Below are 24,432 nucleotides of genomic sequence, written 5' to 3' on the forward strand. Positions count from 1 at the left end.
AAAAGAACAAGACGATACCAACAGCAAAGGTTCAGATACCAATGATGACGACGATGACAGACAACATGATGCAGATTTCATTCCTACAGATGGTGATGATGCCGAAGAGCACGACAGCGACGCGGAACATGACGACAATGTAAAAACACACTTATGCACTAATTTTGAATTCCACTATTCAGCACCAGGGATATAACGTTCCTTTCTAACAAAACCCTTTTTTTTTTCTTCTGGAACAGCCCAAATCAGGCAAGAAGGACAGAAACAGAAGAAACACAAGCGGGAAAGAATTAGCAGCACCAACAGTTGACGAAGAACAGGAAGAAACAAACGAAGAGAAATGCCAAATCAAGGCAGGGGAAGCATTCTCTCATGTCAAGAAAGCATGGAATTTACTTAAAGACTGTCACAAGAAAGATATTAGGATGGCAGGATTTGGTAGCATAGAGAACTGCAAAATAACGGGCTCCATCTGCAGACCGCTTGCAGCACACATCTACGACAACCTCGACACAGAAACCATGACAATAACCTTCGGTGATGGTGCCGAAGACAAAAAAATCAAGATTACCAAGGAAGCTATCCACAAGGTGTTTGGATACCCAAACGGCACGCAAAGGTCAGCACCAAGGCCAAAGACTAGCCCAACTTTGATGAAAGAACTGATGTCAGACCTTGGCTTCAAAGATACAAAATTCGCGTCAAAACAACTGTTCGAGAAGCTACAAATATTGGTGGAAATAGATGATGATCAGTCAAACAGGAAATTAGTTAAAATATTTTTCCTTATTTTTTTCCACAATGTTGTCTGCGGGTCAAGCGCCGCTATCTTTACCTGACAAGCTATAATGGTCAAGGACTTGGACTATCCAGAAATGGCAAAGATGGATTTCTGTGAGGTAATCTTCAAAAGTATTAGGGAAGGAGCCAAGACATGGCAGAAGCACAAGATGTTGCCTCAGGAAGAAAAGAACAAAAAGCATATCAATGGTTTGGCACAGGGACCAGTAATCATGTACCTTGACTCCCTGCTGCTGCCAACCGACACAAAAGAAATGCGGAAGATTGCAAAGACAATAGACAAGACCTCATTACCACGAGCAAACCATCTCAAAGAGAGTGACCTAGCGAAAATAGATAGAGCAGACATGAAAACAAACGGAAAAGCATGACCAGATGACTATGAATTTGGCAAGATACAGGTATAGTTCTGTTGTACATAAATTAGTCCTTCCCTTTTTGAAAACAGCTTCCATTCTAATCAGCTCCATTCCACCAAAACGATGCAGACATGGAAAGGAACAGCAGAGAGGATCTTCTATACCAGCACAACATCAATTTCGTCTTCAATTCACCAGATAGCAGGAGAACATTGTAAAGAACAGCAACACCAGCACACAACCAAACTGCTACCACCTCCACCCAAACGCCGGCGCGAACCACGTATCGGCACCAGTGGAAGCACGGAACCAAACAAAAGCATAATCATAGGACCAGAAGAAAGATTCCAAAGGATAAACAAATTGCTGGAAAAAGTGCTCGATGAAGCACAACAGTTACCCGCAGTAACCACCAGGGCTAAACACCAATGCAGCGAAAAAGGAGAGATATTGGATGAAAAAACAAGGACAAAGTCGTGCAACAAACAATTGCCCTGATGGATTCTGCAGAACAACTCAGACAATTTCAGGACATAGTTTGCACAAGGTACCTCACAGACAACGCGACCCTGCAAACACTAGAGCAAGCAGATGCAGCAGCATCAAGTAGACTAGCCGATGCCAACCGCACGAATGAAATCGTAGCCACAACAAAACAAAGAGAAAGGAGAAAAAGAAAGAAAGAAAGAAGATGATGAAGAGAGTAAGAGAAGAACAAAATCAAGGGACGTGGGCATTGACAAGAAGAAGATAAAGCGGCAAAAATAGGTAAATAAGTAGTAATGCATGGTGCCAATTCGCACCCTAAAGCAAACCCCTGTTTTCATACCTCAACTGAAAAGAACTATCTCAATGCTTTCAGGAACATACCAATAGCACACAAGGCCAAGATGAACTCCAACAGCACGATAGTGTCAACAACCCCAAAAACAAGAATGAACGCAACAAACAAAGCAACCTCACAACAGACAGTGCTACAACAACAACTACCCCAACACAAGCACAAGATACGATCGACGTCAGAACCAGTGAAGAGGTCAGTATGAACATCCATTTTTCCTTTCAAAACTAGATAGAGTTATAAGTTAACTGACAAACCTCCAACAAAATATAGGCTCAGTTGGAGAACAATCAAGTCAGCAGTCCCATCAACCAAATGCAAGAGCCTGACCCACAATCAACCGTTAGCATAACAAATGACAAAGAAGAAAACATTGAAGAGGAGGTAAACTTCCATAGCCCACTACACCCCACACCGGAAACTTATAATGGCAGGAAAGAAAGTGGACCGCAAACTCATATTGTTTGAACTCCAGGTATCACAATCACTGCAAGACCAAGAGACAACCCCAACAGACGAAGGAGTCACAGAACAGGAAGTTTGTGCACAATAGATTTCTAGTGCCACAACATTGCAGATCACCATCACGAGTACAAAGGAGAAAACCCAAGACATCCAAGCCGATGAGAAATTAGAGACTGTTATACCTGACAAAGAAGCAGTCGATGCAGGCACGAATAACCCAGTCATCAACACAGAGGTAAAAAAATCAACAACAAACCCTTTTCAACTCACCACCGCAATACAAGGATTATAAGGGATGTCTCACCCTTTTCTTTGAACAAATGCAGGAAACAAACAAGTACATTGATCTCGAAGATCAAGAAGCAGCGCAACCAAAGGAAATTGGAAAACACACAGAACTTCAAACAACAACATTTGAAGAGGTGAGGTTACAAAAATGAGACACAAATGAAGTTCAAACTATAATTTCAATTTTTATTAAACAGGAAGAGGAAGTAAGCGAAAGCACTGGTATAGACATTCAACAAGAAAAACTAGAGGACAGCACGAAACAAGGAGAAGTCGTAGTTCCAGCAGTAGACAGTCCTCCAAATCCAGAGAAAGAGGTCTTATAAAAACTAAAATGTAACTCAACAATCAAAGATGCACCCATTTCTTAAATACTTTTTGGGTTGGTGCAGGCACAAGAAACTCAAGACAGCACCAACAATCAAGACCATCAAACACAACTAGAGGAGCCCAATGAACAACCCGAACATGTTCTTCAAACGATAGACAATAATGCCACTGAAGACCAAGCCACCAAAAATTCACTCACCAAACAACAACTACCATAGATAGCGGCAGCGTCAACAATTTAAAAGGTAAAGTGACGAAACCTGCAACTATGAAATTATAAAATTGCCGCGTACACAATCAAATAAACTACAACCTACCACACCTGTATTCACTCCAATGCACTCTCACTTTACCACCTCTATATTTGAACAGCTGCAAGATGAACAGCAAAATAAAGAGCAAGAGAAGGACCCAAAAACACCACTCAATGAGGAACACGTAGAACAATCAGCAGTAACAAGTACAGAGGTGAAAACACATAATACCTCCGAATGATCTTATAGTTCAAAAATATGCATTTCACATTTCACTACTTTCCTCCATCCCAGAGAGGGGACACAAACGAGCAAAAGGAGGCCACTGAAGAAGGGCAACATGATATTCAAACGACATACGTCAACGTCAAAGAAGGCCAAGCCCCAAAATATTCACTCACCGAAAAACACGCAGCAGACACGGCCGAAACGACTGAAAAGATAAAATTACATAAGCTGATCCTCTGAAAATATAAAATAGCTCTCTTGAACCTCAAATGCACTGCCACTTAGCCACCTGTGTGTTTCAAAAGCTACAAGACAAAGACGACGGCAGCGGCGATGAGCTCCAAAAGAGTGAACAGGAAGATGACCAAAAACCTCCACTCAACGAAGAACAACCGCAACAGTCAGCAGCAGCAACGAGAACAGAAACAGAGACAACAGAAGCAGCAATGACTGAGGAGGTAAAGTTACATAAGCTGATTCTATGAAAATATAAATTAGTTCCATGAGAACTCAAATGCACTCCAACTTACCACCTTTATGATTGAACAGCTGCAAGACAAAAACCATGATAGTGACGATGAACACCAGAACAAAGAACAAGATGATACCCAAGAAACAACAACCAACGAAGAACAGGTGGAACAGTCAGCATCACCAACGACAGCTCAACAGGTGAAGTTGCACAAAATGTTTCCACAAAATGACAACTTAATCACAATCAAAATAGCTCAAAGCACGCACCGAACGCTTCGCTCTTTTCCCATAACAGCTGCTATAATTAAAATAAAGTAGCTAGTTAAATTATTTCAATGCTTTTTAAATGGTAACGCAGAAACACGAAGAAGGCAACCACAAAGATACAACCAATGAAGAAAACACACAAATTGTTCCAGAGAAAGAACGAGAAAATATCAAAGAAAACCCTAGGTCGTCATACGATGTCAATTCTACTGGCAAAGAGGTCAGTGCCATCCAAGTCGAGACTAAAAAACAAGACGGAGAAGACAACCAGCAACACATAACGGTTGACAAGGAAAAACATGATGCTAAGAAAAGCACAGACGACTAAAATAAGGACGGAGCAGAAACTGAACAAAAGGGTACAACACAAAAAGAAGAACAAAACATGCCACAGGAAGCAGAAGGAGAACAAGAAAGGAACAACACTGAACAGGAAATGTCTTCCAGCATCGAAGCAGGTAAGACAATAGAAACTTAAATGCTATCTTGTGACTTGGAATTATTTACATTAAATTCAAAATCATCACAGGCACAATAGAGAAAGGGGGCAACGATAGCGATTCTGTCAACAAAGCCATCGAAGACCTGTACAACGCTGTATGCAAGCCATGGACAAAAAGAGAAATGTAAGTTTATGCTACTTACACAGAAAATATTCTTACACGCGATCATTTTGACTGTATCATGTGTGAACTAAAACATTTTTCTAAATATACTTTGCAGGGATCAGCTTTTCATTACAACAGACAAGTTTGATGTAAATCTATGCCATGTTGCCGAAAGCTTCAAGTTCGGTAAAACAGTACGTACCGAAGCAATCGAGCCGATGCTAACAATCTTGAGAAAACAACTCAATGGCACACAGAGAAAGATTCTGTCGTTAAGCAACACTGTAAGTAAATATTACGGCAAAAGAATCATGTTTAAAACAATATATATCACTTTATAAATAGATAAACTTCCCCTATAACTGAACTGACAAATTCCTTTTGTGTATCTGTGACGAAACAAGCAGCACTCAATAAAGGAAGCCGACGACGAAGATCCAATGTGCTACAGAAATAATGATCAACAACAGAATAGAAAAAAATTACTACCTGCAAGGCTTAGATCATTTTTCAACATGAAAGAAGAAGAAAAACTGCAAGATTATAACATGGTAAGGAGATCAGCTTTTTCAAAAACAAAACACAATTTACGTATATGTTATGCAAAGTTCTCTTTTTATTTTATGATTCTAAATATAAGAAGATTTCCAAATGTTTTCTTTTTATTTTGTGTTTTGCAGTTCCTTCTACCATGTTCGTTGAGCGGGTTTGAGCAAGACGAAACTATAAGTCATTACTTCACCATCACAATTAACATGCAAAAACAGCGTTTTGAACTCCTTGACTCTTCAACTGCATATCCAGGCACAATAGAATTCTTCAACAATGTAACCAGCAAATTAATGAAAATCTGGAAGCACATAAGCACAGAGCTACAACTTTCAGAAAAAAGCATTGACCATTTCAAAAAGGTCAAACTGCAGGTGCCACTTCAAGGAGAAGACACATAAGCACTTCCAACGTTTTCACTTAATATGCAAGATTCAATACTACAATTACTGAAATAATTCTATCCTTTCATCTTTTCAATACAACAATTACCACTACGATTACTAAAACATTTCTCTTCTTTCCATTTCTTGAATACAACAATCTTACTAGTACCATTCCTCTACATGCAGAATGGACTGCGCATTCTATATGTACATGAAACTGAAGCACTACTCCAATGATGGAACAATAGCAACCTTAAAGCCAGAACATGTACCAGAGTTGAGGAAAAAAATTATATATCAACTAATCAGTCAACACAAAGGGAATACCAAACTGTCACTAATCAAGTGTACAACAGGTTAGTCTCTTCAGAAACTAAACCTTACAATTTCGTAACACTAGAAGAAGTAATATTTGTTAATTATTATTTTACAGATATGCTGAAGTATGAAGTAGATATGGGAGACAAAGAAATGCAACAGGCAGAATGTTGCGTACTAGAAGAGTTTCCGCCAACACACGAGCCAAAAGAACATATTATGCATGCGACAACCACACAAGAGCATGAAGTTATTGAAATATCCAGTAAACGCAAAGAGATTATGGATGTCAGCAGCCACACCGTCGCCCAACAATCTTGCACAGATCAAGAACAAAATGGTCCACCAATAGAACCAGATCAACCACCACCAGACGACAAGATACCACACCATGCCGAAGAGGAAACGGACAAGCAAAATATCAACAGCAATATCACGAGCACGGAGCAACGGAAACAAACAGGCACCGATTTAAAACAGGATGACAGAAGCAACGACATACCAAAAACACGACAACAGGTTTCTGAGCATAAGAAACAGCATGTTCTTCTTCAAGAAGAAACAGGCTCGACAAGCAATCAGCAAGGCACCTCCAGCACCATCTCTTTAGACTTCCTAAAACCAAAAACAATGGAAAAGCATGAAGAAGTTGATGAATTTCTTTCAAGCCTTAACCCGCTACAACTAGAAGAATACAACGAGTTTGTAAAGATGGGCTATGAGTTCAATGTAATCAAAACATGGCTGAATGACCATGAAAGCTATGAATTCAACAAAGATGCCAAGCCGTATCTGACAATCTTGCAGCAAGAATCAGGAGAAGATTCAATGCCTCAATCATCTGAGAACAGCTCAGTCAAGAAAATCTCGGTCAAGAAAAGGCCGGTAAAGCCTTCAAGAAGGCTCCTTGGAGAAATCATGATTCCTACATTTGTCCCAGGAGATTTCAAATTCATGAACAAAGCCAGAGCACTCCATGAATACCTATTCTCAGCAAAGAAGGACAGGACGAATGCGGAGAGCAAGTACTTTCTCTTGCATAAACAAAAAAACAAACAAATGTTGCCCCTTTTTAAACCAACCTAACTAATGTATAAACTTTTTCTGATTGCAGTCTAAACGTATATATTAGCTCGACGTGATCCGATTGGATTACAGGAAAACAAATAATGGAACAGCTAAAGAAAGGAGATGGTGGACAGATGGAGGGCTCCATCGCAAACGCATTGTTCGACGAATGGACATTGCAGCAACAATACAACACAACCGATAAAGCCATACTTCCCGCAGAATTTGCAAACGTATGAAGTCCATTTTGACAAAAACACTTGCATCATTTCAGTGAATACAAAGATTGAACTAAAAAGTAGAAAACTTTTTGGTCGCAGGTCGTGCTCGGTGTTAAAATTGGAGAAGGAGGACTAGTAGAATTCAATGAGGAAGAAGCATTGAAAGAGTTTGCACCCCTTGTAACAGGAAATGAACTTTTAAAGAAAAAGCTGGTAAGTTAATAGAAATATAGAAACATAACTCATTCTTCCTACAGATTGCACATTCACATGTCATTTAGTTCTCCTAACAATAATGAACTTTAACTCACTCTATCTCCAAACACTGCAGATTATGATACCTCACAACATAGATAAACACTACACACTGTACGTGCTCAACAAGTACACAAACTCTATCGACATAATTGACTCACTGAATTACAGACACGGAGACGGAAAAAAACATGGAAAACACACCATAAGGACCACCAAGAACTGGTACGTCAATTCAACCTTGTTTTCTAATTGGTTTTCCAATTCCTGCATTCCCTTTATTAATGGCAAAACCCAACAATAACACAGATTAAAAGGATGCACTCACTCATGAAGAAGCATTACGGCGAAGCGGAGCTACAAGCCAATAGCAAACCAAACTGGTCGAGGATAGCAGAAACACCTAACAGAGTTTGCGTGCCAAAACAGCAGGGTACCCAATGCGGACACTTCATGGCTCAATTTGCAAAATACTGGAATGGCATTGAACTCATAAAAGATGATGAGGATTTCAATGTAAGTGAATAGTACAAGAGCAACAATTTTAATTTTTACAAGCAGCACTACTTGAATACTTCAATTATCTCATGAAAGAAAAATAAAAGAATATCCGATGACCTCCATGCAGCAAAGCAACGTAGATGCGAGTGGAAACCAGAGTTCCTTTTTACAGCCATATTTGGTGAAACAAACCAAGTAAAGTGGGAGCAACTACCTGGAAGAATCAAAGAATTCAAACCAGAAACTTCAAAGTTCTTTTCCACCAAAAAAGGTAAGAAAATCATTTCTACTTATCTTTTTTTTGTAATAACCTACCCATCCCACGGTGTTCACCAACATCTTTCGTATCACGAGAGCTTACATATTACATATCTGCTTCCGCTGACAGAAACAGATGAAACAAAAAAGAAAAAAAGACAAAGCATCAGTCCATATCCAAAACATTCTTATTGCTTCCAACACACAAAGGAGGCGTCCGACCTCTTCCATCTAGTCATGAGCGACAGCTGGCGGGAGGAATACAAAAAGTGAGTTGTTTTCTATTGCACCTCAAAATAGTTGGACAGAGGCCAAAAATAATGTAAGAATCTGTTTCTCACTAACCGTCACCTCCAAAATTATTTTATCTCCCTGTCGCAGCAAAACTATATTTAGGCGCATCCGCAGGGACAGTGAAAGCACGCAACTTACTGGAGCCCAACTGAAGGCAGTATTTGGTCCAAGACCAGCACAGACAAACATACCACATCATATGGAAAAGAGGATCCTCGATGACATAGTAGAAATCTGGGAAAGCAGACAAGATTCAAAACAGAGTGACAGAGTAATATTAGGCCCAAACTTTGCAGAGGTAAACTTTTAAAAAGCAAAATCTTGTGTATATTGCAACAACTACTCTTTTTATATTCTTACACGGCTCTTTTTTCTAACAGTTTTTTTCATCATAAATATTGTTTGCAGCATATATTGGATTTAGAGAAACACAAAACTACTATTACAAAATTTAAAAATGAATTGCAAAAAACAAAGAATCAGCTGGTTCCCATGTATCTCAAGGAAAATCAACGGAAAAAGCTCTCAACAGCAAACATGGTAACAACCCTTTCTTCCATGACAAAATCAGAAAATATGCGTTCTATTAAATTACTTTATATTAAACTGTCATCTAAGCAACAAGTATTTTGTACGCAGATATTCATTCCAATGGAGAAGCATGACCGCTATGTACTATATGTGCTGGACAAATACAAACACAAAGTTCACATTATTGATCCTCGAGAAACGACTCACGAGGAATTTGAGAAAGAAAAGATAGACATCGACAAATTGACAGCAAAAGAAGCATGTCGAGTTCTTCAGGAAAATGAAGATGCTAGAGAAGAAAGAGAAAGACAGTTTCAGGAATATCATGTTCATAAGTCGGCAATCGTAAGCATTTATACATAACAATTTTTTAGTTTTACAAGTTGCAATATTAAAACAATTAATTACAAAATACAATATTCCAGGTACCTAGGTTTAAAGAAGTCTTCAACATCATACTAGGACAAACAATGAATGCCAAGGGTACAAGATGGCAGACTCATACCGTGCAAGATGTTCCAGTGGTAGAAAAGGGAGAATCAACATTTGTTGTTTTAAAGCTTGCATTCCTCTACAATGGTGAAAAATTTGTCAAAGACCTGGAAGATTTGATAGTAAGTTTATATATATTTACTTATAAACAACTTATATGCACAAACTCTAATAATATACTTTTCTTCTCGGCAAAATTTCACAGGATGAGGTCGAAGACTGGAGGGCAGAGGCAATGTACATTCTCTTAAATAGCGAGATGAATCAAGTCAAAGCTAGTGAAATGGGTGACGAGATTAGCAAGATCTTAAGCAAAAATGAAGACTAAAACTTTTGATTTAGACCGCGAAGCTAATTCTATCTAGACGTGACAAAACAGTTTGTTAATAACTCACATTTATATGTAATGTAGTTAGAAATTACGTGTTCATGTTGAAAAAAGAACTATTTCGACAACAGTGCGTCTTACATCATAAGAGAGTGCCAGTAAACTATAAACAACAATGCCTCTTCTTATTTGTACAACAGCAGTGACTCCCAAAATGAACCCTTACGCATGACTTTGGAAAGCACCGTCCCGTGCCTCCAGAGGCGACATGGCCTCGTGCTGTCAAACCCTGGGTCACCATGCCTCCGGGCAATATCCATACACACACATACCCTTACGCGTGACTCTGGAAAGCACCATCCCGTGCCTCTAGAGGCAACAGGGCCTCGTGCCACCAAACCCTGGGTCACCATGCCTCCGGGCAATATCCATACACACACATACCCTTACGCGTGACTCTGGAAAGCACCGTCCCGTGCCTCCAGAGGCGACATGGCCTCGTGCCACCAAACCCTGGGTCACCATGCCTCCGAGCAATATCCATACACACACATACCCTTACGCGTGACTCTAGAAAGCACCGTCCCGTGCCTCCAGAGGCGACATGGCCTCGTGCCACCAAACCCTGGGTCACCATGCCTTCGGGCAATATCCATACACACACATACCCTTACGCGTGACTCTGGAAAGCACCATCCCGTGCCTCCAGAGGCGACATGGCCTCCTGCCACCAAACCCTGGGTCATCATGCCTCCGGGCAATATCCATACACACACACCCTTACGCGTGACTCTGGAAAGCACCGTCCCGTGCCTCCCAGAGGCGACATGGCCTCGTGCCACCAAACCCTGGGTCACCATGCCTCCGGGCAATATCCATACACACACATACGAAGAGTGCCTCAACCGTGGCTAGCTCCTACGCACACGTGACTTCACATGCTTCAAACCCGTGCCTATGGAGGCAACATACCAATGCCTTCGTAGTATGCACACATGTGCATGCACACACAAACCTATATATCGTCAACAAAGCATAGCTCTTAAGCAGACGTGACTGCACATTCTTCAAACCTGTGTGTTCCGAAACAAAGCAGTTTACCTTTGGCACGACCTGTTAGGAGGTTCCCTCGCGCGCTCACACCGCGAGGGACAACGCGCCGCACAAACCAGCACGTTGCACGACCAACACACACTTCGACATATGCCCCTCTTCAAGATGTTTATGAAAATTAAACGAGCCGAAGGCGAGCAGGAGGTTCCCTCGCACCGGAGGCGCCGTGTCACACCGCAAGGAAAAACGCACCGCACGAACCAGCACGTTGCATGACCAACACACACTTTGACCTATGCCCCCCTTCAAGATGTTTATAAAAATTAAACGAGCTGAAGGCGAGCAGGAGGGTTCCTCGCGCCGGAGGCGCCGTGTCACACTGCAAGGGACAACGCGCCACACGAACCAGCACGCTGCACGACCAACACACACTTCGACATATGACCCCCCTTCAAGATGTTTATGAAAATTAAACGAGCCGAAGGCGAGCAGGAGGTTCCCTCGTCCGGAGGCACCGTGTCACACCACGAGGAAAAACGCGCCTCACGAACCAGCACGCTGCACGACCAACACACACTTCGACCTATGCCCCCCTTCAAGATGTTTATGAAAATTAAACGAGCCGAAGGCGAGCAGGACGTTCCCTCGCGCCGGAGGCGCCGTGTCACACCGCGAGGGACAACGCGCCACACAAACCAGCACGCTGCACGACCAACACACACTTCGACATATGACCGCCCCCCCCCCCCCTTCAAGATGTTTATGAAAATTAAACGAGCCGAAGGCGAGCAGGAGGGTCCCTCGCGCCGGAGGCGCTTTTCTTCAATTTGGTAAAGTTATACACCCGTGTCTCTCCTAGTGTTCACCTGTGCCTATAAAAAAGTCACACGATTGAACAATTCCGAAGACTGCCGTTTTACATTAAAAAGTTGCTTTTTCGTTACTTGAAAGGTCACATTTGATAGTGTTGGTAGTCCCCGCCCGTAACTTCCCCATAAATCTCCATTACCCGAAAATTTAATGGGAATAGAAAGGGAAACGAGAAAGGGAAACAGGAAACCAAGCGCGCGAACTGGTATTTTTTTTTATGTTTTCGCGCGGAAAGGGAAAACAGAAAAATGTGATAGTTTGAGGGTCAAAGTGCAAAACGCACAAAATCACAAATCAGAAAGGAAAAATCGAAAACCAACCGCGCCATCTAGTTTTCCCTGGTGGGAGCGCTCCGCGCGCAACACTTGTCACGCGCGGAGCGCTCCCGAACCGCTCGTTAACTAGTTGCTCCCCATAACTACAAGGATTATCTCAAAAGAAGAAGAAAATAGCTGCAAGGCCGTGGCTGCTTCGTGGCTCGGTCCTTCAGGGCCAGATTCTCTAAAAATAGCAGCCCTTCAGGGCCCGGGGGCCACCAACCGCGGGAGACCCAAGCGCGCGTTGCCACAAGGGCCCATGGCCGGAGGGAATCGCGCCGCGACGACGCGCCCGGTGCGGTGTCGCCGGCGCGCGAGGGAGAGACCACACGCGTCGTCCGACGCCGACCCCGACCACGGCGTCGCGTCGCGTCACGCACCCACCGCCACCGACGCGGCACACGGCGTTGCCCTGGGAGCTTTTTCTCGTTGAAATCTCTGGTCTCCGCCCTGTCGCCTTCCCCTCGATTAATTTGGCCCGTCGCTCGGTCGTGCGGCTACCACCTCACCTCACCTCGCCTCGCCTCGCCTCAGAGTGTGCTGCGTCAGCCAGCCGGAGCCGGGCACGCGCAAAAGTCGAAAGCTCCTCTCCTCCCGTCTTCCGGCAGCGATCTTGGCCTGTGATGCACCACTACTAGCCCCGAAGAACGACAAGCTATATCATGCGTCCGCGGGTGGAAGATCCGGCCTCCCCGCTCTGAGGCGCAGCCCAGGTACTCGATGGAATTCCCCCGCGATCGATGTGCCTTCTTCCCTTTGACACCAAGCCTGGAGGAGCTGCTACCTCGCACCCTTCTTAATCTGATACGACAGTGCAGATTGCGTGTGGTTTGGCCTGCCTGCCTGCTTGCTTGCTTGCTTTCCATGGTTAATTTTCCGTCTGCTTGCTAGGTGCGGTCGTACTAACACGTTCACTTATCGTTTGCGCTGCACGCTCGTCTCGTCGATGCTTTGGTTTCCTGCGGCATTTTGAGGTCAATTCTGAGCAATCATCGTTGGGTTCAAGTGTCCTAGAGTAGATGGAGTGTTGCTATCGTAATTAATCACGCCTAATGCAGTGCATGAATACAGGCCTTGATTTGTGCTTACATGTTTGCAGTCTGCCGCATGTCCGCCTGAATTTAGCCAAGTATGTTCTTTCGTGGTGAAAGTGACAGCTCTATAAGCCTAGTATAAAGTTTAGTTATTATTCGTTTGTTGCCTTGTCTTGCATGTGTTTTTTGACTTCCTCTACATCTTTCCCTTCAAAAAGGTTGGTAATTGAAATTTGGAGACTGGCTGCACAAGTAGTATCAATTATAGCACCTCACACGAAACACCCAAGATCAGATTATACAATACAGGATCAGGATCTTGAAAACAGTAGTTCACTCTCTGAAAGGGCCTGACATCTATGTTTATCTTCTGTATCTGCCTGCGTGTGTTAAATTTTACTGTACTGCAATTTTGCAATATGATGTTTATGTTAAGTCGCTTGCTTCTTGGACTTATTTTTGCTTCGGTTGTGTGTACAAATGTATATGCTCCCACCAAGGTTCTCTCAGACATTCTATCATAATAACACTGAATTGCATCTGAACACTTTTAGCACTTCCAGTATTTTCAAGGGGCATAATAATCTCTCTTGAGAGATGATTTGCATCTCAATTTTCTGATCTTTTTCTACATGTTTTCATGGGTTTTCAACTTTTATGCAGCCCTGTCCCAAGGGGTGCTTTAATGCTCCGGTCGTACCTAATTCAGAAGGTCAGAATATCTTGGCTCCCATCCTTCCAATCGGTAAGCTAATTTTCTCAGACATAATTCCGACAACTTTCTTGCATTCTACTACCAGACACATAGTTGCTCTGCTTTGGACATCTACTCTGGTACCCATAGTTGAGCTGAGCATGTCTGTTGGGCTTTCAAATCATGACCTTCCAAGCATATTGATGTAACTGAGGTACAGCGCTACACATCAACCAGGATCGATGTGGACTAGTGCATTTATATGTTACGACTGGTTGTTGCGCTGGAAAATCAGTGTCCAGCTGTACTTTTGAGATGTACTTAGCTTCATATCAACCACCAGTTGGGATAGATCTTCTCACTCTAGTGCTCCACTGTGATTTAAACAGACTGAAAACTGAAAGGGGTGACAATAAGTAAAACCTTTTCTGTCGGCAACTAGTCAGATACACGCTGTTCGGTATTTGAAATATATGCTGTCTTTAGGCTCTTAGCTACTTAATTTGAACTATGCAAGACCTTTTGGATGAAAACAAAATCTGGTCTCTTTTAAGAGCTGAAGGGAACCGTTCTACCTTTAACATAAAATCTGTATGCCAATCCACTAACGAAAGAGAAGTATTACATATATATAGGATACTGAAGTGGCACAAATACAAGCAAAAAGAATTGGTTGGAGGATTTAGGAGCTTCCTGTACGGCATCATTTTCAATAAGCTCTACTGATAGCTATGTTAGCTGTTGCGCTATCGCTGTTGCCATAATTCTTCCATGGATTCGTCTTTAATCTTACCATACTTCTAAGTGTAGGAAGTGCCATCTGTGGCCGATAGCCTTTTGTTTGTCAAGATCCTCACCTCATCAGTTTCCGACAGGTCACACCTTCAAGGGCATTCGCTTTCGCAGTTGCCGTGACTGGAAAAGAACAAAGGAAGTTTGAACCTGATCTTCTGAGGATTGTTGCTGCTTCTCCGCGAGGGAACATTGATTTCCTTCAGGATCGGGTACGTAACATGTTTTCGAGGGAGTATAATTGCGATCGAATTCTGTCGTTGGCTGCTCTAGATTGATCTTCTTCTTTCATTACTCACATACTTTTTATATTGCTCCAAGAAATTAATCAATCATCATGAACACCCAGGACAAATTAAGAATAGTGTTAAAAGTGGAACCAGATTTAGAAATGCGCACCAGCAGGGCCTCATTATTAAGTCTGAAACTACTCGGTGTTCTTTGGCAGAGCCTATGATCATGCGCCACCTTTTAGGGAGTATGATCTTTAGCTTCGTTGCTATGATGGCTGGCCGCACTAAAAAGCATCAGGGAGGGAAAGCACACACTAATTATTATTACTAATACAAATGGGCCAAAGTAAGCAGAGACACACGCGTGCGCGTGTTTAAACAATCAATGATAACTTCGTTTATAAAACTGAAAAAAAATCGTTTTATATGACGAGGCGGGGGCATCGGCAACCGACAGCGCCTCCGTGTTCTCTGCCCAACCGAAGAGATTACAAAAATACCAAGTATACGATAATAAAGCTAATTAAGCTCGTCCTGAATAATGTCCAAGTGGTGAAGTGGATGGTCCTTCGCTCTGACTAGAAACTTTGCGGTATGGTCGTACCAGCAGCCGCTGCAGGAGGAGGCACAGCGAAGGGAAGGGAGGTGGCGGTGGGGCTCCTCATTACGGCCTTTTCCCTAGCAGCACAGCCCACTCCAGCAGGGGAAAGCAAAGGAGCGGCACGCCATCGCCATGGCAGAGGAGAAGAAGAAGCACAAGCACATCAAGCACAAGGAGAAGAAGGACAAGGTCGGCGGCGCCGCGGCGGCGGCGGAGGCGAGCTTCAAGCCGTGCGGCGACGTGAAGGGCATCCGCTTCGGCGGGCAGTTCATCGTCAAGTCGTTCACGGTGCGTCGCGCGTCGCCGCTGGAGCTGCTCCGGCTGCTGGACATCCCGCCGTCGTTCCTGAGCGAGCTGCAGAGCCTGCCGTTCCCGTCCACCACCGCCTACATGCCCACCAGCTTCACCATCCTGGCGCACCAGGCGTGGCACACGCTCACGCTCGGCCTGGGCACCAAGAAGTCCAAGGTGGTGCTCTTCGTGTTCGAGTCGGAGGCCATGAAGGCGGCCGTGGACCAGCTGTGGCCGGCCATGATCCCGCTCGGGGACGTGAACAAGAAGCTCATCCGCGGCCTCACCGGCAGCGAGATGGCGCGCTTCAAGTTCAGGAAGGGGTGCCTCACCATCTACGTCTACGCCGTGCGCCGGCTGGGTGCCGCCGGCTTCGTGCGCGCCGACGACCTCCGGAGGATACTGCAGGCCGTGGTGGAGCTCAAGGACTTCTTGGACCACACCGCCATGCTCGCCATGCCCAGCCAGAGGAGCATCACCTTGCAGTCCCGGGGCACCGTGGCCCAATGATCCTCCCTCCGATCGATGGCCTCTTGCTCGATCCATTTCTGCAGTGCAGGTACTGTTATTATTGGCTCGCAATTCGCAAAGAAATGTCTGATTCTTTTGGGTTGGATTAGTTTGTTCGTTCACTGTCGGTGTTCCCCTCCCCTGCCGGGAGCTGTATAGATCTATATATGTCGAGCAAAATCTTTGAAACAGATTAAGCATAGAGATTTTCCCAAAGGAAAGGATCTTACTCCACTTTTAGTATACTCCTGCCTCTGAAATTATCCTTCATCAATGAAGAAGCCATCTGTTCTGTTCATTGAGAGGCATTTTCATGTAGCATTGTACAGCACGTGCTGCCACAGCTCTTTTTGTACAGTTTCTGGAAATTGCTGTGCACACGGTCCTTTGTGTTCCTCCATGCACTCATTGTTTCACAAATCTAGAATGAATTTTTTGTATGAGATTGTAAACCACATGCTGGTGTTTTTTTTAACTTCTTCTGGAAAAACTCTGTTGTTATTGGAGATTGGAGTTTATCCAGAAGTCCAGATTCGAGAGAGGAAAGTGAAGGGTGCAGAATCAGAGAGAAAGTGGGTGCTGCTTATCTGCTGCTTACGTGGCAGGCAACCATCTCGTGTAGTATTGGTGGGTAGGTAGTGAGGATGAATATATGCTCTGTTTTTCACCTGTGACGTGAGGGAGCGAACTCTGCTTCGTGCCCATATGTGGCGCTGGCCGAGGCAGATCCACAGAGGTAGTCCTGCTTGGACTGGAATAGTACATACTAAGACCAATGGCACTGCGAGTCTTGACCAGGAGTTCATGCTTCACACCGTGGATGGGTACTCGGTTTCACACTTTGAGAAAATATACTAGACCAGACCCATGAGGACAGAGGACAGATGCATGTGCGTCATCATGGTCGTGTTGTAGCAGTTAAAAGTTTGTTGGGCATCCAGGACACTCCCGAAACAGTTGAGTGACACGATCGGTATTTAAGTGGTTGAGCGACGAGCAGCGGTGCATGGGCCACCCGCCACCACGCCTTGCCCATAAAATCATTAAGAAGCAAAGCCAACCTCATGATATCACTTAGCAGGTTTAGAGAAATGCTTGATCGGCGTCGTGACCTGAATAAATGTCGCTCTGTACGTAGCGCCGTCCTTTGACAGTTCGTGTTGCGCAGTGCTCGTACCGATGGACGGCGCCGTGTTTGGCCAAGCAGAGAATTAAGGGCTAGATTAGTGCTAAGATGCCCGGCTGATAGTATGGCGCTCTTTGCGATGATAAAACAAGAAACGAGTGCGAGAGTGGGGACGATTACCTGCCTGCCTGTGTGCTAGCTCTCGCCTTTAAACAGCCGTGCCCTTGTTGATGGCTCCTGCAATTATATGCCGCCGGGGCCCGACCCGAGAGCTGCCGGTCGGAGCAAGGAAATGCAGATCGAGAGTACTAGTATTTATGTACGCAGCTCATGTGGCGGGCGGTTGTCATGTTCCACTTCTCATCTTCGCCAGGGCCAGGGACACCTCGCTGGTCCTTGGATGGCAACGAGCTCTGATTTTTTTGCAAGATCCATGACGTGGCGATTGATTAGTTCAAAGGATTTCCAAGGCCAAAGCGTAAGATTTGCGTTCTAACCCTTCTACAATAGGGTCGGATGGTTTTTCGAGCACATGATTGCGTATGGGGTTTGCACGGGCTAAATGATGGATTACAACTCAGCTGGCTGATTTCCTGAACAAATCAGTCGGGTCGCGGGCCGTCGGATCATTCCTCTCGCAGTCGTTGGATCCGTCGCACGCTATCCCTTGGATTCGGTCAACGATGTCACGCAGGTCGTCGCCTCTCTCATCGTAGCCGCAGGAGCACCCGAAGCACATCGTCGCGGGTAGCAGGAGCCGCACCTCCTCGCCGGCAGTGCACCGATGCTCCATTGCCGGCCGCCAGCGATGGTACACTACAACGCAGACACCTGTCGCGGCGGTGCTTCATCGCAGCACCCTCGACCGCGAGTGACGTTTCACTCCAGCGCAAAAGACGGTGCGGCGGAGTTGGGCTACACTAGGTGCAATAGCTGCAATATAAAATTTTCCCTACGCGCGGATCAAACAGAAACATGATACGAAGATGGATCACGGGTCGTTACCAGAGTAGGAGCATAGCGTCTTCACAATTGTCTCCCCTTCGTCGATCTCCCACGTAGCCGATCGGATACCAGGAACAGGTTCGTCGCAAGTGTACCGCCTCTAACGGTATCCGCACGTGCAGGAGGAACGTCATGCAGCGGATTGCTAGGTTTGATCACACAACCAGCGACGAGTGCAGGTGGCTAGTTGCAACACATGCAAAGACCTAATGACGGTGCTGTTGGAGATAGCCCTATAAGCAATCATGTACGATGATATTTCTAATGTGTTTATGAATAAAGATAGTCCTTGGATGTTATCAATGATGTGTATCAACATGTACGTGACTTGTTTGTGGGACTATGCATTGTATGATGACTGTCCTAAAAGGTACCTAGTTGAAAGGGTTGTGTGGACACGCAACCGACTAGACTAGCGTATGACACGGTGGATGGCTCGGTCTCACTAGCCATGGAGCATTGGATGCTAACCGGATAATATGGACTCGGAAGGATCTGGTCGATCTGACATAGTTGGATCCGAGTCGAGATAAGGTCTGAGTTGGACAGACCCAGCTATGAGACGCAGCGATATGTCATATGTGACTCTCTAATACAACATACGTTCTATGTCCTAAGACCTGAGCTGGTGCATGCACTCGGGATGGTGACAGACCTGCTTTGGGCCGACGAAACGCTACTCCGTGACTAGGTAGTTACAAAGGTTGGTTTCGGGCTTGTCCAAACCTATGCTGCAAGACATGGTCGAGCAAGATGGGATTTGCCCCTCCGATCAGGAGAGATATACTCTGGGCACCTCGTATGATCCGACCAAGATAAGCATGGCCATGCGAATAGAATTATGAGATAACCCAATTTGTGGTTGGTATCACTGGAGCGAGAAAGAGGTCAGGCTAGCACAAGGATGACATACTCGCCTTGAGTCCGACAAAATATATCATGTGGAAAAAGGAACAGAAGTGTGATGTACAGGTTCGCCTAACCAGCTTCATCAGACACTCGGAGTCGGCACGCTTTGCTAGAGGCCGCTACCTACTAGCCGAGCCGGATGTGATCTGACTCGCGACCAAGTGAACGAGAACCTAAGGGGTCACGCGCTTGAGGGAAGAAACCTGAGAGGCAGATCCGACTCCACGAGTCAGGTGTGATCCTACTCGAACTCGGATGCGGCCGAACAGACTTTGGGCTTTAGGATCCATGCGAGGCCTAAGTGTTGAGCCCACAGCTGATGCTTGTATAAAGTGGAGGTATGGCACACTCATTTGGTTGATCACTTCGGCGCTACCACTAGGGCTTTGCATGTGTTGCGAATAGCCACCTCCACTCGATGTGGACTGTGTGATCGGGACCTAGCAGTCCGCCGCATGGTGTTTGTCCTACACGTGCGAATACCATTAGAGGCGGTGCACTTGCGCTGCTCTGGCGAACCTGTACGAGTGTACGTAGGATTAGACGACTGGCTGTTCGAGGGAGATCGGACAAGGAGGAGAGTAATGATCCGTGATCCATCTCCCGTAGCATGTTCCTGTTTGTTCTGCGTGTAGGAAAATTTTAAATTTGCAGTCGACACACCCTACCCTAGATCCCAATAGGTGCCAAAGCAATCAATTGAAACAGTATGCGCACCTCCCCTATATATAGACACCCATCACGGGCTTAACACTTGGGCCTCACACGGACCCTAAACCCAAATTTTATTCAGACTGAATCCGAGTCCGAGTAGTCATGGAGTCGGATCCGGTCTCACATGTTCCTTCCCTTAAGCACATGACCCTTAGGTTCAAGTCGACTTGGTTGCAGGTCGGATCACCTCCCACCTGCTCGGCTAGTAGCGGCCTCTAGTAAGGCATGCCGACCACCAAGTAGACGATAAAGCCGGTTGGCGAACCAGTGCAACATGTCACACTTTTGTTCTCTTTGCCACACGATATATGTTGCCAGGCTCAAGGCGAGTCTGTAATCTTTGTGCTAGCCTGACATCTTTCTTGTTCCAGTGATGCCAACCACTAACTGGATTATCTCATAGTACTTGTCGCATGGCCATCCTTATCTTGGTCGGATCACACGAATGGCCTAGAGTATATCTCTCTTAATCGGATGGGCAAATCTCATCTTGCTCAACCATGTCTCGCAGCATGGGCCTGGACAAGTCCGAAACATACAATTATAACTACTAAGTTATGGAGTAGCGATTGGTCGGCCCAAAGCATGTATGTCACCATCCCGAATACATGTGATGGCTCAGGTCTTAGGACATAGAATGTATGTCGTACTAGAGACTCACATGTGACCTATTATTGTGTCTCATTGTCGGGTCTGTTCGACTCGGACCTTATCTGGACTTTGATTCGATTATGTTGAATCCGACCAGATCCTTCAAAGTCCATATTACCCGGCTAGCACCCAATGCTCCATGGCTAGTGAGACTGAGCCATTCACCATGTCATAATGTAGATTCCTGTCAGGTCCTTGGGGCGGCGAGGTTAGGATTTCTTGTGGTGCGTAAGTAATGGCGAGACTTGGTGTCAGGTTTTTTAGATTGATTCAAAATTTCAATGGCGACGACAACGGCTCCAGGGAGCTGGTCCTTAAGGGTACATGCACGGAGACTTCCAGGCTGCCATCGGCAAGGCCATGCCGGCTCTAGTATGGGAGCGGCGACAATGGCGCGTCTTTTTGGCGGCGGCAATGATTGTTCGGTGGTCCATGGATCTTGATGTAATTTTTATCATGTCTGAGGTCCATTGTACTTTCTATGAATCTTTACAACAGATCTGATGTTTTTCTTAAAAAAATAAATTCACAATTAAAGTTGGAAATAGAATAAAAGGGACTAAGGGCAACTCCAACACGCTGACTCATTTCGTCCGCGCGCGTCCGTTTGGGTCAGCGTGGACAGAAAAGTTGGCCCAACGCACCGACCCAAATGGATGCGTGTTCGTTTTTCCTCCGCCTGTCGACCCATTCCCGGCCCAATTTTGAACCTCATTTGTGTCGGCACAGACACGAAGCGGACGTGCGCGGCGTGCACCTACTCCTCCCTGTGGCCCACTAGTCGGTGGCACATTGGCCATCCTCTCCCACCCCATATTGACAACAAACCCTCGTCCGCCTCCGCCCCGTCACCGCCGCAACCCATTTCCGGTGCCCCTGCCAACAGCCGGTGTCGACACACCTCCCACGTCGCCGCCACCTCCCACGTCGCAGCCACCACTGGCTCGCCGTCGGGGCACCGAAGCTTCCCACCCCCACCGCGAGCAAGAAGCCGCCTCCCCATCCGGGCCAGCTCCTCCATCCGACAATGCCGTTGTCTTGACGTCGGCATGCTCGTCGGTCGCCACTAGGCCAGCCACCTTGTCCAAGGGAGGCGCGTGTTGGGGAACGTTGCAGAAAATTAAAATTTTTCCTACGGTTTCACCAAGATCCATCTATGAGTTCATCTAAGCAACGAGTCAAGGGAGTGAGTTTCCATCTACATACCACTTGTAGATCGAGTGCGGAAGCGTTCAAGGGGATGGTGATGATGGAGTCGTACTCGTCGTGATTCGGATCACCGATGACCAAGTGCTGAACGGACAGCACCTCCACGTTCAACACACGTACGGGACGGACGACGTCTCCTCCGTCTTGATCCAGCAAGGAGGAAGGAGAGGTTGAGGAAGGCAGCTCCAACGGCAGCACGACGACGTGGTGTAGTTGGTGCAGAAGTACTCCGACACGGCTTCGCCAAGCACGTACAAAGGAGGAGAGGTGTTGGGGAGGGGAGGGGTTGCGCCTTGAGTTGTTGTTCAGCAGCCCTCCCCTCACCCCTCTATATATAGGAGGAGAGGGGCAAGGGGGCCGGCCCTCTAGGGGAAACCCTAGAGGGGGGGGCGGCCAAAGGGAGAGGGGAAGAGGGGTGGCTTGCCCCCCAAGCTAGGTGGCGCCCCCTTTAGGGTTTCCCCTCCCCTTGCCCTAGCCGCATGGGCCTAGGTGGGGAGGCGCGCCCAGCCCACTAGGGGCTGGCTCCCTCTCCCACACAGCCCATGTGGCCCCCCGGGAGGGGTGGCCCCACCCGGTGGACCCCCGGAACCCTTCCGGTGGCCCCGGTACAATACCGGTATGCCACCAAAACTTTCCGGTGTCCGTTTAACCACTTTCCTTATATAAATCTTTACCTCCGGACCATTCCGGAACTCCTCGTGACGTCCGGGATCTCATCCGGGACTCCGAACAACATTCGGTAATCACATACTTGTCTTCCTGATAACCCTAGCGTCACCGAACCTTAAGTGTGTAGACCCTACGGGTTCGGGAGTCATGCAGACATGACCTCAGGTCAATAACCAACAGCGGGATCTGGATACCCATGTTGGCTCCCACATGCTCCTCGATGTATGTCATCGGATGAACCACGATGTCGAGGATTCAATCAAACCCCGTATACTATTCCCTTTATCAGACGGTATGTTACTTGCCCGAGACTCGATCGTCGGTATCCCAATACCTCGTTCAGTCTCGTTACCGGCAAGTCACTTTACTCGTACCGTAATGCATGATCCCGTGACCAGACACTTGGCCACCTTGAGCTCATTATGATGATGCACTACCGAGTGGGCCCAGTGATACCTCTCCATAACACGGAGTGACAAATCCCAGTCTCGATCCGTGTCAACCCAACAGACACTTTCGGAGATACCTGTAATGCACCTTTATAGTCACCCAGTTACGTTGTGACGTTTGGTACACCCAAAGCACTCCTACGGTATCCGGGAGTTACACGATCTCATGGTCTAAGGAAGAGATACTTGACATTGGAAAAGCTCTAGCAAACGAACTAACCGACCTTTGTGCTATGCTTAGGATTGGGTCTTGTCCATCACATCATTCTCCTAATGATGTGATCCCGTTATCAACGACATCCAATGTCCATAGCCAGGAAACCATGACTATCTGTTGATCACAACGAGCTAGTCAACTAGAGGCTCACTAGGGACATATTGTGGTCTATGTATTCACACGTGTATTACGATTTCGGATAATACAGTTATAGCATGAATAAAAGACTATTATCATGAACAAAGAAATATAATAATAACACTTTTATTATTGCCTCTAGGGCATATTTCCAACAGTCTCCCACTTGCACTAGAGTCAATAATCTAGTTACATTGTGATGAATCGAACACCCATAGAGTTCTGGTGTTGATCATGTTTCGCTCGCGAGAGAGGTTTAGTCAACGGATCTGCGACATTCAGATCTGTATGTACTTTGCAAATTTCTATGTCTCCATCTTGAACATTCTCACGGATGGAGTTGAAACGACGCTTGATGTGCCTGGTCTTCTTGTGAAATCTGGGCTCCTTCGCAAGGGCAATAGCTCCAGTATTGTCACAGAAAAGTTTGATCGGCCCCGACGCATTGGGTATGACTCCTAGGTCGGTGATGAACTCCTTCACCCAAATAGCTTCATGCGCTGCCTCCGAGGCTGCCATGTACTCCGCTTCACATGTAGATCCCGCCACGACGCTCTGCTTGCAGCTGCACCAGCTTACTGCTCCACCATTCAACATATACACGTATCCGGTTTGTGACTTAGAGTCATCCAGATCTGTGTCAAAGCTAGCGTCGACGTAACCCTTTACGACGAGCTCTTCGTCACCTCCATAAACGAGAAACATGTCCTTTGTCCTTTTCAGGTACTTCAGGATATTCTTGACCGCTGTCCAGTGTTCCTTGTCGGGATTACTTTGGTACCTTCCTACCAAACTTACGGCAAGGTTTACATCAGGTCTGGTACACAGCATGGC

The 24,432-nt window shown here is 45.9% G+C and overlaps 1 protein-coding gene across 3 annotated transcripts; it reads left to right on the forward strand.

Annotated features, from left to right (window-relative positions):
* Positions 1 to 12,566: 12,566 nt before the first annotated feature.
* On the forward strand, positions 12,567 to 16,809 carry LOC123135931 (uncharacterized). 3 transcript variants are annotated; one of them, XM_044555206.1, is made up of 5 exons: positions 12,568 to 12,797; positions 12,891 to 13,069; positions 14,054 to 14,135; positions 14,960 to 15,088; positions 15,720 to 16,809. In XM_044555206.1, the coding sequence occupies exon 5, from the start codon at positions 15,843 to 15,845 to the stop codon at positions 16,509 to 16,511; it is 669 nt and encodes a 222-aa protein (XP_044411141.1). In that variant the 5' UTR covers positions 12,568 to 12,797; positions 12,891 to 13,069; positions 14,054 to 14,135; positions 14,960 to 15,088; positions 15,720 to 15,842; the 3' UTR covers positions 16,512 to 16,809. The 3 variants fall into 3 exon arrangements, with proteins under 3 accessions (XP_044411135.1, XP_044411141.1, XP_044411126.1); XM_044555200.1 differs by having other exon boundaries at positions 12,567 to 13,069; positions 15,717 to 16,809; XM_044555191.1 differs by having other exon boundaries at positions 12,568 to 13,069.
* Positions 16,810 to 24,432: the final 7,623 nt, after the last annotated feature.

The sequence above is a fragment of the Triticum aestivum genome, chromosome 1B, assembly GCF_018294505.1.
Source record: "Triticum aestivum cultivar Chinese Spring chromosome 1B, IWGSC CS RefSeq v2.1, whole genome shotgun sequence".
Classification (NCBI taxonomy): domain Eukaryota; kingdom Viridiplantae; phylum Streptophyta; class Magnoliopsida; order Poales; family Poaceae; genus Triticum; species Triticum aestivum.